We start from the raw sequence: 13,983 nt of genomic DNA, 5'->3' as shown, positions 1-13,983 counted from the left end.
TATGACTTTAGATTTTGTGTTTTTTTTGTTAATTCTAAAATTCATTACTTTTAAGATTTGGGTTTACTTGATGAAAAGTTTAATCACTGTTGAAATTCACTAATATGAATTAAATAATAGAGGGATCATTATTTAAACTTTTTAAACAGCAAGTTGTCCAAAAGGCATTTTATAGAATAGATCATCTCATTTGGGTAATGTGTTAAGTTTTCTAAACTAACATAAATTATCTTCAAGGGACTGGAGAAATGGTACAGCAGATAGGGCACTTACCTCGCACACGTCCAACCCGGGTTTGATCCCCCACATCCCATATGGTCCCCTGAGCACTGCCAGGAGTAATTCCTGAGTGCAGAGCCAGGAGTAATTACCCCTGAGCATTCCCAGGTATGTGCCCCCTCTTTTAAGAAAATAAATAAATAAAAATTACCTTAGACTTCAGACAGCGCAGATCTGCTGCTTTGGGAGTTTGAGAGATCAGAAGTCTGAAGTGTATCTTACTTGCTGGAATCAATATTTGGGCAATGTTGGCTGGTTTCTTCTGGAGGGTCTGGGGGAAATACATCTGCCTGTTCCAGCTTCTAGAGACTGCCTTCTTCCTTTGCTTCAAGTCCATTAATCCAGCTTCCAGCTTCAGAGCTAACAGACTACTCAAGCCTTTCTCACATCTCAGTTTTCCGATTTTACAGCACACTGCTCATCAGCCTTAATTTTAGCTGCAATCTTTTCCTTTGCCATATAAGTGAACATATTCAGGGTTAAGACAAATATTTTATTTTTGAGAGAACATTATCCTGCATGCCACTGATGACCAACTACTACTGTTGCCATACAACTATTAAAGATTTTACAGGTAAGGCCAGAGAGGTAACTAGGTGGGCTTAGAACACATCTGCATGTGGTAGGGCCAGGTTTGATCCCTAGCACCACAGGGTTTCCTAAGCACTACTGGGTGTGGCCCCAAATAATAACAAAAATGATTCAACAGAGAGGTTAAGCATTTATAGAATGTCACATATTAGACCACTGTAAACTAACTTGCTTTGGGTACAGTATATTTCATGGGTACAGACAGGTATATCAAGCATATTTAAATGAAACTGCAAAATCTCCCTTGAATTTAGTAAAACTTAGTAAAATTAGAAATATTAACATGCAAAACTCATGGACTCAAGCATTTTGTTAGGGTTCTGCTTTTTTTTTAAGTTGTTTAGCAAAATACAAATAGTGATTAGATGGTGTTCAGGGTAGGCAATCATAATTGCATACATTCTATAAGAAATAAGTTTGAAGGAGGAATTAAGTAAAATCACTCCATGTAGTCTTTGTCTTATATATGCATACACACAAATGTCCTCTGATTCAAAACAAGCTAAAGACAAGCAACCCCTCAATTATTTCGATTTTTAATAGTCAGTGAGGAGGGAGAGAACTTGAATTTCATCTACAATATTCTTTAATAGCTTACCAAGCACCTCGAAGATCCCTTCTTCATTTAAAATAAGAAAGCATGCATTTGAAACTGATAAAGACTGCTAATTTACACTTGAGTTCATCAGTGCTGCACTGATTATTTTCTATCTTGTGCCTTTTTAGACTTTATAATTTTTATAATGTCAAAACCTATGTAATACTTACTGCCTTTAAGGATTTCTGAACCAATATAGTTCATGAAGAAAAATGTTGAAATGCATCCTGTAATTAAAAATGAATTCAAGAAATACATTATCATTTGTTACATTTTTTTAATTAGACGTTCACAAAAATGGGGTCCACATATAACTTTATAAGTAATGATAAAAATTTAACATCTGGTTTCATTAGCCTTCAGTTTTTAGATGAGAAATTGTAATGTACTACCAGTAGCCCCAATATTTTCATCCATCAATGGTAAGGAAAGTTCCCATGTAGTAATGGGAAAAACTGACATGCTCTTTGGTTGTCAGCTTTGGTCACCCAAGAAGGCTAAACAACCCCAAGGGGCCAGACAACTTTGCAACTGAAAAGAAATATTTTCCTGTAGAATCAGTAAAGAGTATGCTTTATTTCTTAAAACTGTCTCAGCTTATTCTTCAAACTATTGGTATGGTAAGGGAAAGTGATTTCTTCTAATTCTACTTTTGTTTTCAAAATAGAAATATACCAAGAAGACGTCCACTATGTACAGACATCCCCCTCAGTACTGAGAATCAGGTTGCTCTCTCCTACTTAAATGAATCGAGTCAAGTCCTCATCAGTGGCATTCTTGGAAGACCACAGGAAAATACCTGGTCACATTTGTTATTCTAACTCTTTAACAGAGAAATTATTTCAAAGAAATTTGGATGTGCCTCATGACATTCTTATATGTCCACATAAGCATTTTGGATGTGTCTCTCCCCTTCTCCCAGGATGGACATTTAACTTAATTGAACACTAGCAAATTAATTCCTGTAGGAGGTGCTGTCGATTTACAAATGGCCAGAAAAGATCAGGTTACCAGGTTAGGACTTGTTTATTTACCCAAATGTGTCTATGTGATAAATTAGTCATAATTTCCTTTAATAAGTGTGCCAAAATAGGCCCAGGCTGCCGCAGTAAAGCAGGTCCGCTTACCTTGCGATGTGAAATGAAGATCTTCTTGTGAATTTGTATGGTAATCTGAAGAAGGCTTGTTGATCTGACAGCCTTGGCGCGACCTCTCTTGCTGTTCTTTCCCGAGACAGCTTTCTGGTAGTGAGTCACATCGGTCCACGCTGCTGGGAGCACGAGTGTTGCTCAGTTTTCCTCCCGGAACACTTGCTGCGTGCGTTTTAGCTGAATGGAAGCTCCGAGATTGGGAAACGCACCTGCCCCATCCCTTGAGACCTGCCGCACCCTAGGACAGCGGCTGGACGGGCATGAGGCTGAGTCCTTTTTGCCCTCCGCTGACCAGGGAGCCTGCTCGTTGCCTATGAGCTGCAGTCGCTGGAGAATGGCCAAAAATCTTTAAAAAGGGGTTTTTTTTGGGGGGGGAAGGGAGGGAATCCTTGCTCATTGTCCCTTGAAAAAGTGTGTGTGTATGTGTGTGTGTGGGGGGGGTGGTAATACCATAGCTGTGGCACTTGGGAGATCCAAAGAGGCTTTTTTTTTTTTTTAGTTGTGCAGCTGAGATGCCGGGAACTCCTAAGGTCGGAGCAATGCGATCGAGGGCAACTCAGAACTAGAGGCGAGGTTCCTAGAACCCCGTTCCAGCTGCCAGAAAGGGGGGCAGCTACTCCTCATCTTCCCCCCTCTTTCCTCCCTTGACTCCTGACTTAACACCCTCTTTCAGGGTGCAGCCCTAATGCGTAGGGGGGAAGGGGGCGGTGGCAATACACTGGAAGCTGCTCCTAGTGCGGCGACATGTACATTGGGTCCCGGCTGCTCCGGGGAACCCCATTCCTCCTCCAGAGAAAAGCCGTGCCCTTGGCTGTGCCTTCCCGAAGTGGGGGTAGAGCTGGGGGCCCTTTCAGAGCGGAGGATGCCAAGGGCCTAGCTAGAGGCTGGGGGAGGATGTTGGCATGAGTCTGGGCTGGGGTTCCCCCATCCTCAAAGGCGACACCACTCCTGTGGACTCTGAGGTCGGGACACGCCGCAACAGCATAAATGTAAGGATGCCGGGGCCCAGGGGGGACGCGCCGCCTCCATAATGCGCCTCCGGCGCTCACAAAGTGTCAGGGAAAAGGAGTCGAGTTCACCTAGCACCCAGGGTGCTTGTGTTTCCGCGTGCCCTGACCAACCGAGAATGGACCGACTCAGAAGGGGTGTCCACTCCCCGGTACGCGAGCCCCAGTCGCGCTCCCGGCTCTCGCCTGAACTCGCCCGGCTGCGCCCCGTCTCGAGTGTGCGGGGCGCGGGGCGCGGGGCGGACTCGTCTCGGGAAAGTGGGGAACGAATAGAGGTGCCACAGGTGCGGAGGGCGGGTGGGGCAAGGCGCAGAGAACCTCGGGCTGTCTGAGGGACCCCATGTGCAAATGTCACCTCTCCACCTCTCCACGAGCAGAGAACAGACAGGGAAGAACCCGGTTCACGTGGCATCTGTTCCTCTGTACCAACCACCCCGAAATGGTTGGAAGTCTCCCAAACAATGCACAATCCACGGGGTGCCTTTCCAAAGAAAGAAGCGCACGGGTCTTGAGAGACCTTTAACAACTTCGAGGCTTTTCTCTGGTCCCTGAGAACAGGCCCCGGAGGATGTGTCCCCAAGGACATTCTGAAGAGTCCCCGAACTGGAGTGTCAACCCCACCGCAAGTATTTACACCAGTGACATACAGAGTAGGCACGTCTGTATGTATTTCCCTCATACATATTTCTATAAACCCCAGCGCCTGGGAAGGGTGGGGGCTAAATAACACCGAACGGTTAAAATTATGGAGAGGGGATAATAACTGATTACTAATTTGAAAGTAAATAAACAGGTGACTTTTCCAGATCAAATTCCTCCTTGGATCGTTACAATAAATATCTCTAAAGGAAGCTCTCTATTTATGTTGTCATTGATTAATTCTTCACTACCTCATTTGATTTCGATTTAGAACGATTTGATTCTAATTTAATTAGCATGTAATTTGGATGTACATAATTACTGTAATTATGACATTCAGGTAAGGCAGCTTTAGGCTGAAAGGCAATTTCAAATTTTCTAGCAACCTACTTTGTACTGGGAAATGGACAAGGACTTTGCGCCCTGCTATCCAAGTAGTAATTAGCACATCTTTGAAATAGGCAGTGCGGCGGGGTTTGTATTAAAACAGCAAATACAAACCCAGCCGAGTTCCCCGCCATAAAGGTGGCTGCGAGTTCCCGGAATCGCACGGTACTTCCCCAGGCTGGAGCTCAGGGACCCCCTCGCCCCGGCGCCCCGGCCGGCTCCCACCGTTCGCGGGCCACGGCGCCTCCGCCGCCACGCGCGCAGGACTTGAAGGTGTTCGCTCTTCGGAGGAAAATGCTGCGAACCCATGGGGGGCGGGAGGGGGTGTGCAAGAGAGGAGGGGGAGAAGCCACAACACGCCGTCTGCGGACGGAGGGGTTGGGGGGGGTGGTAATGGACTAAGAAGAGGAGGAAAAGGGGCGGCGTGGGGAGGGCGAGGAGAGAAAATTGGTCAACGCCCCCAACTGTTATCCGATTTTAGATTTGGGTTTCCAAAGGAAAAGGTGGGGACAAAGGGGGTCGATTGGCGCCGGACACGCGTGCAGAGCCTCTGAGAGGGGGCTGGGGCGAGGGCTAGTGGGAGGCCGGGCTGCCCTCCTTCCCCCACCCCCTCCTCCACGGGGGCCTGACCACCCCACGCTCGTCCTAGCCGTCCAGCAGCCCCGGACTCGGCCTGGGAGAGAGCGGCAGGCAGGAGGCCTCTTGGGTCACCCCTGGGTCCGCCTGGCTAAAGCTGCGGTTCCCTCGTTTTCCACCCGCTTCTAAAGGGGATCTGGAGACCTGAACTGGTCTGACCGCCTGTTTAATCAACCGGGTTCCGATCGGATCCGGATCGTCCGCGTGGAACTTGCGGGCCGCCAGCCCTCGGTTCCGCAGGTCTTTGGGTGATCAGATCAGACCAGGAGGGGCGAGAAGTGGCTGCGCCCGAGATCAGTCGGATGCCCACCCCGGGGACCCGCATTCGCCACCGACCACTCCTAGCACCAACTCCGACTCGATAGACCCCGAAGAAGTTGCTTCTAGAAAGGGATCTCAACGTGGAGCGTTCTAAGACTGAGGGCCAAGTAGGGCGTTAATTTGTTTGTTTTGGTTGGATTTTTCAGTTAACACTCTCCGAAAAAACGACCTCCTTCCCTAGGAGCACTAATGCCGGCCTTTGCTAAGCAGCGTCCCACCTCCAGGAGTGGGACTCATACCCCTCTATCTCCACACCCCCCACCCCATGGCCTTAGGGAGACAGAAATTCGCTTTTCTTTGCAAGATTGTCTGGGTTCTGGCACCTCGCGGCAAACGCTGGTCTCGGGAGCTAATAGCCTAGAGCAGGGAGGACAGCGCGGCCTTCCCCGCTCGGAGCTCTAGATGGCGCCCGTGAGCCGCATTTCCCGAGCTCCTCTTAGGGGAATCAAGAGCGACTGTCAAACATAAAAGCAAATCAGAGTTTTCAGTTTTTTTAATGTGTTAAGAATGTTATTCCTTAAGAAAATTTGTAGCTAAATTATTCTCACTTAAAATAAACACTTAGTATACCAATTACACAAATGGGCGGGATTTATGTGAGATTTACTTCATCTGCATTTTTGTAGTGGGAGAGAGCCTTGGTGAATACAGATAATAGATGCAAATAAGATTAGAGTTAAAATAAATAAAGTTTCCATCTGAATAAAAAGAAATTCAATTTTCTACGACTTAGAAGGATCTGACGGAATGTCCAGACACACCATTCAGGTGCATACGCGAATCTCAACAAAATACTGTTTTCCCTGGGGTGGTGAGGGGGAGGAACCTTTTTCTTTCCTTTTCTGCACCACATTTTCTCACCCCCACCCCCCCACCCCACCCCCCCTTTTTTTTTTAATTTCCCTTCTTCATCAGGTAGGATCCAATTCCTTCCCGGGAGTAGGGGGTGTGTGGCTTCGAAACGGAGCTAGGAAAGGGAAACGCCGAGGGAGGGTGTGCGTCGGGGTGTGCAGAGGCGCGGGGCCGAGAAACACTTGGTCGCGGTTGCTCGACTGCGCGGGAAGCTGGGGTAGCGCGGGGAGAAACCGTCTGAAACGAAATCCCATTTTTCTCACCCAGGCCCGAGTCAGACAGACGCCCCCCGCCCCCGCCCCACTCCAAGCCCGCAGGCCTCGGTCCAGGTGTGTGCCCCAAGGCCCTCCCGGGCCCAGGAGACCCGGCGCTGGCCGCCCGCCCGCCCCCACCGGGGTGGCTCTAGGGGAGACGGGTCAGGTGGAGGCCGCGCTCCGCTCCGGGTTTGAGGATCCCGACCTCTGCGGGTCGCCACCCGCTGGGGTCGAGGTCTCCCGCAGCTGGAGGGAGCTGCCATCGCCGTCCGTGGGTGTGGGGAGGGGGGCCGCGACCTTCCGGGGTCCGGAGCCCGAGCGCCGCCACCGTCTCCCCGCAGCATGCAGCAGCCCGGGGCCCGCGGGCCGCCGAGGCGGGCAGCCGCGGTGATGGACGTCTGCTGACCCGCGGGGCAGGCGCGGCCGCGCGCAGAGGCCTTGATCACTGGGCTGCGGAGGGAGCTGCGCGGCCCGCCCGGACCTGGGCGGCCGGGCCCTTTGATCTGCCTTTATTATCGGCGAGAAACAAAGCTGGCGGGAACAGACGCCCGGGCGCCCTCCTTCCCCCAACCCCCGAACCCTCACCGCACCCTCACCTCCGCGCCCGCACGGCTCCGCAGCTGCCCAGAGCGCCCGACACCCGCCCCGCGCCCCGGGTGCCAAAGCGCCCTAGGCTCCGCGCCCCTGCCGGCGGCTTCGCCCCGAGACCCCGACCTCCGCCCGAAGGCGTTGCGGGGGGCTGGGTGGGAGATCCACATTTGGTGCTGTTGGATCCGCGAAGGGAAAAGCCCAAGAAAAGGAAAAACTCGAGGAGGAAGAGCGGAGCCTCCGGGATGGCAGGAGGAGGAGAGGGAAGAAGCCACCGGATCCCACGCAGCCAACGCGCCTCTGGGGACCTTTTATCTCTTCTACTTCGCCACTTGGCTATTCAGAACAGAGTTTTCGAGAAAACGTTTTGTAGATTGTTAGTAACAATTGTTCATAATACTTTTTTCTTCCTTAAAAAACAAAAGCTACATTCAAGTTCCCAAAATGGTCAGTAATCCACCCCACCCCCCAATTTTTTTTCTCTCCTTACTGGAGCAAGCTTTGCTCCTGTTTTCTATTGTGTGGGGCGCCTTTAAAAAATATTTTTATTCTGTAAATACTATATTTTCTAAAGTAATGGGTTTTTTTTTTACTCGAATTGCGAAATTATCTCATTTACCAATTTTCTTTTCGTCTCTCCCTTCTTTTCCCCCTCTCTTTTAAACTGGGCTGTTAAGTTGGTGGTCAGAAGACAAAGAGAGTGAAAATAATTTTCATTTCAATAATTGCCTTCTGGTCAATTTAACTGTGCCTTATTTTGAAAGAGACTGTCTAAATGAGATTCCTGTCCCAAATGTGTTCCCAGGCCTGATCCCAGCCTTTAATTATTCCCGAGTTTTTTTTCTTCAGAATAAGACGCCGCACTGAGTAATCACAAAGAAGTCAGAGAGCATCCTTGAACCTTTTCAGAAGCAGCGCCACTGATATTCAAATAACCTGCGAGGGCCATTTGACGGCGCGGGACCTAGGCATTTCCAATTCACTATTTGCATAGATCAGCCGTCTTTGAAAAGGAAAGGAGCAGTTGTCTTCCATAACATTAAAAAGCCTAGTTATCAAATCAAGTGCTTAGTTTGGGGGCTTTTAAAACGTTTACATTTTATCTCAGGTTGCCCTTTACCGTTTGACATGCAAATTTGGTGCAGTTAATTTAGACAATTAAAAAGATCTTCAAGGGAGCTTTGTCACGGAGAATATTTGGAGTTTTCCCTGAGGACCAGCTGAGATAAAGTTGGCCAGAACAAATGATGTCTAGGAGATTAATTAGATATTTGATAAGACATGAATCCCTAATAAGGGGATACAAGGCACAGGGGGCTGCTGGGTGCTCTAAGTCAAAATTAATAACATTTAACAAGATTTTCATTTAGGCATGAAATGTCTTTTCCGGGGTATTGACTCTAGCGATTTATTCCCCTGAGACACCTCCCAACATAGAGGGTCTTGGGAGCTAAAAGACATCTTTTAAAAAGCGTTTTCTTTTCACGGATTGTTTTTAAATCGCTTTTTAAAAACAAACAAACACACTGGAGTTTTGTCTGGCCCCTCCCGGAGGTATCATTACCTCCCTGGTTAAAGCTACGGAGGATCTTACGGAGGATCTTGGCTTTTTCTCTCCCCCCCACCCAAGGCGCTCAGGAGTTTTAAAATGTCACCTTTTAAGAGCTCTCTCATTAAGCAATACAACTAGACATTCTTATAACCCAATTTAATTTACGCTGTTGATATACAAATAAATATTTTAACTTCTCAAAAATGTATATGCATTATGGCTTTTGTAACTCACATAACCTTACATTACCTAAAGCTAACATTGAGGGAATTTTTTTCCCAACAAAAAGTCAACCCACAGAAAGGTTATTGAGGGGGGAACAGCACTTAAAAATAAAAGAAATGTATTGTTCAGAGTCCTTTAATAATACCAAAATGAAAATATGATGTCAAGATTTTCTTCATACAGATAAACGCATTTAATTTCTTTAGATGACCTTAACTTACGTGTTTGTGAGTGAAATGATAACTCAACATTTTAAATATCTTTTACATATATACTGACTTTCACAAAGTGCATCAGAAAATTAAAAAAAAAACTCCCTGAATTTCAGGAATTCACCAAAAAAAACCTCTATTAGAATGAACATTTACAAGAAAATAAAAGAGAACACAATCTTTTGAACCCTATTTATACAGATGTTATGAAATACAGAGAAACTGCCACTAGACTTCCAGTTTAATTTCTCACCTTAAGCCTTTTTTTTTTGATGCTTCCTTTTTTAGGAAAAGAAAAAGTCTCATTGTTAAGTAGATATCAAGCAGGACTTGGAGCATTTTATATATAATATAATCCACACAAAGGGTCTGTTTTTATAGGTCCCGTTTCCAAATGTTCTGACAGTCCTTTGCAGGGTTGGTGGCTTGATTTTTGAGAAAAGGAAGAAGGGTGATGGGGTGGGAGACGGGGTAGAAGGGCGCCTTTCTGCGTATTGCTCTTAGCTCGAGAAGTTTGTGCGAGTGGTGCGTATGTGTGCGTGTGTGTATGTGTGCGTGTGTGTGTGTGTGCGCGCGCGGGTGTGCGTGCTAACGATTGTAGATGTCCGGGATGTGTGTCTGTAGTTGTGCAGTTTTTGAAAGTGGGGTCTGTATTGAGGATGATTCGTTCGCTTTTGTTTCTGGACCACGCGATCGGTTCTCGTCTGGACTCACGCAGCATAGGGGAGCTCCTGGCGTGGCCGGCGCGCAGAGGCCCAGGAACCCCGCACCGCTTGACCTCGCACCGGCCGGAGGGGGGCATCCCTGGAGCTCCCGTCCGTCGGTCCCCTGGCTCGCTAGCCCTGCGCACCGCTCGCTCGCTCTCGCTGTCTCTACTCGCTCGTTTGCTCGCTCGCGCCTCGCGCCCGTCCTCTAAGAGTCGTTGGGGCCGGATGCGGCCTCCTTGCCTCCTGCCGAGGCCGCCGCCGCCGCCGCCGCCGCTGCCGCCGCCGCCGCCGCCGCGGCGGCGGCCGCCCGGGCCGCACTGACGCCGGAGTCGTGCAGGATGAGGTCGGGGGACTCGGAGCGGGGCGTCTCCAGGTTGCTGGCGTCCGTGTCACTGTCGCTGCCCTTTTTGCCCCCGCCGCCCCCGTTGTGCGTCTTAATGTGTTTGCTCAGGTGGTCGCTGCGCATGAAGCGCTTGTTGCACACCGGACAGGCGAAGCGCTTCTCGCCCGTGTGGGTCCGCAGGTGCCGCTGCAGCTCGTCCGAGCGAGTGAAGCGCTTGCCGCAGAACAGCCAGTTGCACACGAAGGGCCGCTCGCCCGTGTGCCAGCGCAGGTGCGCCTTCAGGTGCGACGTCTTGCCGTACACCTTGCCGCAGCCCGGGATGTGGCAGCTGTGCAGGCCCTTGCGCCGCAGGCTCGCCCCGGCCGGGCCCAGCCGCTCGGCCTCTTGGCAGTTGGGGCAGTCGCAGGTGGCGCGGCCCGAGTAGCGGCGGGCGGAGCGCGCCGAGCTCCCCCCGGCGGCGGCGGCCGCGGCGCCCGAGATCATGGCGCTAGCGGCGGCGGCCGCGACGGCGGCGCTCGAGTCCGAGTAGGAGGGCAGCACCGGCTTGAAGCCGTCCTGGGCCAGCAGGTGCTGGCTGGTGGAGAGCAAGTGCGAGGCGGCGGCGGCCGAGGAGCCGAGGCCCGTGGAGCTGAAGGCCGAGTGCGTGAGCGAGCTGAAGTCGGGGTTGTAGGTGCCGAGCTGCGAGTGCAGCGAGGCCTGGGGGGCGCCCGAGTGCAGCGAGCTCTGGAGCCCCCCTGCGGGGTTCTGCACCTCCAGCCACGAGCCCGGGCTGCTGTGCACGTCCCACCACGACGACGCCGCGCCGTTGGTCACCTCGCCCGCCGCCAGCGTCGAGTGGAAGCCCGACTTGTACCACGACTCGTACGGGTGCGCCATGCCCACGCGCGGGTATAGCCCGTCGGCCGCCGTCGTGTGCACCTTGGAGATGAAGGCCGACTGGCCGCCCGCCTCCTGGGGGGACACCCCGGCGGCCGCCGCCGCCGCCGCCGCCGAATTGGAGAAGAGGCCGCCGTAGTCGCTGCTGAAGGCGGACGACGTGGGGGACGTGGAGGCCAGGCAGAAGGCGCTGTTAGCGGCGCCCGAGCTGCCCGCCAGGCCGCCCGAGCCGCGGCCGCCGGTGGCCACGGCGAAGCCGGAGAGGCTGGAGCCGAGGTTGCAGCTGGACGAGGAGCGCTTCCAGGGGTGGAAGCCGCCCTTGGCGAAGGCGCTCGACTCCGGCAGCGTGGTCAGGGGGCTCGTGTTGCCGATCTTGTTGCAGGTCGCCGCCAGCATGGCCAACGGGGTCGTTCCGAAGCGCGGCTCTTCCTAGAGATGGGGGAGGGGAAGGGAGCGAGCAGGGCAGGAGGAAGTGGGGGGAAGACACAAAGTGCACCCGTGAGCAGCCTCGTCCCCCTGTGGCTGGACCCAAGGGGCGGGGGAGAGGGAAGGGTTTCGTGGCCCTGGGGCTGGCAACCTCCTCTCTGCGCGGGACAGAGACGACCACCCGGGCGAGGGGCTGGCAGCCGGAAAGTTGTTCTTCGCTGGGGCTACAAATCAAAGATGTCTTGGTTCGCTCCCTCTCTGCAGTTGCACCCACTTTCCCTCCCCAACCCAGAGCCGGACTTGGGTATCTTGCCTTCCTAGCAGTAAGCCCTCTGCATTCACAGGAGCCCCCCAAATCGCTCTTCCGGGTGAGCCACGGAGGTAAACACATCGACAACAAACACTGGGAAAGGGCGGAGACGGCCGAAGGAGCGAGCAGGGGCGGGGGAAAGTTGGAGCACTCCTTCGGAAGGTGGCTACCACTCGATTCTGGTCTTTTCTAATAGAAATCGTTTTTAAGATTTGCACACACAGGAAACGATTCTGAAAACAACAATCCTAGAAGAAGCGACCCAGCGATGGATTTCAAAGTCACAGATGATCCCGGGGAGCCGCAGAAGTGTAAATGTTTGTTAACGTGACTACACGGGCTGCAAAAAAAAAAAACGACTAAGGCTGTTTTCTGGAAACACCACCATCGCGTAATTGCAACAATCCCCGAAGCAAGGGGGGAGGGGTGTGGGGTATAAATCACGAGAGGGAAGAAAAGAAACCTCTACGCTTTCATTAAAACCAAATCAAAAGGGACTTGCTTAACAAATCATTTTCTTACAAAGGCCTCTCCGACATTCTTCTACCTTGGAAAGAAGCAGTCCTGGAAATGTGGAAAGTGCCAAAAGAAGCTGAAGCCGCAGTCGGCAGCAACAGTTTCTGCGTAGCTACGGCCCCGGGAGAAGCCGGAACGAAAAATCACTCCAGTACAAGCAAGCAAATGCGGTTGGCGCACTTCAGACTTACCCCGAGGATAGACGTGGCCATAGCAGGTCCCTGGACTGCGCGGCGGGGCCGGGAGAGGGGCTGAGCCTGGCGGCTTGCTCGGGAAAATTGCTCGGGTCCCGCGCGGCTCCCGCGTCCCCGCGCTCGCGCCGAGCGGACTCCGGGCTCCCGCCGGCTAAACTCAGCCTAAGTGCGAGGAGCACCCGCTTTGAAGTGCCGCTGGCTGCGCCTCTCGCCCAATGAGGACTCAGGCAGAGCAGACGGGAGCTGCCCCGCAGCCAATCAGACGCGCCGAGGGGCCCGAACCCGGGCTCCCGGCGCGTGCCAGTCAAAGCTGCTAAGCGAGGGGCGGGGGGGTCGCGGGCTAGGGACTGAAGAAATTACCGTGCAATTAAACATTTACACACACGCACCGAGCTAGGTTTAAGTACCGTTCAGACCGAGCCACGAGCCCCCCGAACCCACCCCGAGATGATGTAAGTGAGGACTGACGGTCCTTTTCCACTCCCCACTTGTGGGGAAGAAGGCTGGAGGGGCGGGGGAGCCCCGGCGGAGGCCGCACCAAGCAAGGCCCAAGTGGAGACGGAAATGTCAACGCTCATTCTGTGCTCCAGGCTCTCGCCTACGAAGCACAACTTTTGTTGGAATCTATCATTCTCGCTGGCTCTTTTTATTGACGCCGGGTCGGCTAGCCAGCTCCTCGCTCCTTCTGGATTCGCTTTTACTCAACTCTCAGAGTCAAACGGAGGAGAGGGTGCAAAAGAAATGAGATAGGCCCCAGGATACACCCACGGTCTTACTGGGAGGGTCTGGAGCCCGCTGCATCCCGCCATTCCCGCCACCACTACCACCACCACCACCACCACCACCACCATCACCGCCGCCGCCCCCTACCCCAGCGGTCCAAGTGACTTCCTAATTGTTGCTCTGGCCTCTGACCCGGGGGGTAATACAAGTGCCACTCACACTAGAAGCTTCTGGTGGTAATTGAGGGCACCCTTTGTACCGCTTCGCCAGCGCCTAGATACCAGGTTAACCCAGTTGTCAAATATGACTAAACAGTGGGATGTGCTGATTATCTGCCGGTTTTCGCTGGGGGCTGGCATGGGGGTGGGAGGCATCAGCCCATACAACACTCGGCACGAAGCCGCTTATTTTCACATTGTAACAACTTTGGAAACAGAGACCGGCGCGAGCCGCGTCCGCCCCCACCGCCACCCCCGCAGAAGCTGCAGCTTGCTTGGCTGTTTGTTTAACTAGGGAAAGCTTTTTTGCACGTCACGTTTCAGGCGGGAGACGAGTTTTCTTGCCCCAGCTCCAACCCACTTCCATTCCAGACTGCC

At 52.2% G+C, this 13,983-nt stretch overlaps 1 protein-coding gene across 1 annotated transcript; it reads right to left on the bottom strand.

Moving 5' to 3' along the window:
• Positions 1 to 9,199: 9,199 nt before the first annotated feature.
• Positions 9,200 to 12,855, bottom strand: SP9 (Sp9 transcription factor). The gene is made up of 2 exons (XM_055119991.1): positions 12,662 to 12,855; positions 9,200 to 11,647 (listed from the first exon to the last, which is right to left on the bottom strand). The coding sequence occupies exons 1-2, from the start codon at positions 12,680 to 12,682 to the stop codon at positions 10,205 to 10,207; spliced, it is 1,464 nt and encodes a 487-aa protein (XP_054975966.1). The 5' UTR covers positions 12,683 to 12,855; the 3' UTR covers positions 9,200 to 10,204.
• Between the last annotated feature and the right edge of the window lie 1,128 nt (positions 12,856 to 13,983).

Source organism: Sorex araneus, chromosome X (assembly GCF_027595985.1).
Source record: "Sorex araneus isolate mSorAra2 chromosome X, mSorAra2.pri, whole genome shotgun sequence".
Lineage (NCBI taxonomy): Eukaryota > Metazoa > Chordata > Mammalia > Eulipotyphla > Soricidae > Sorex > Sorex araneus.
This window is presented reverse-complemented; position numbering and strand designations above follow the sequence as displayed.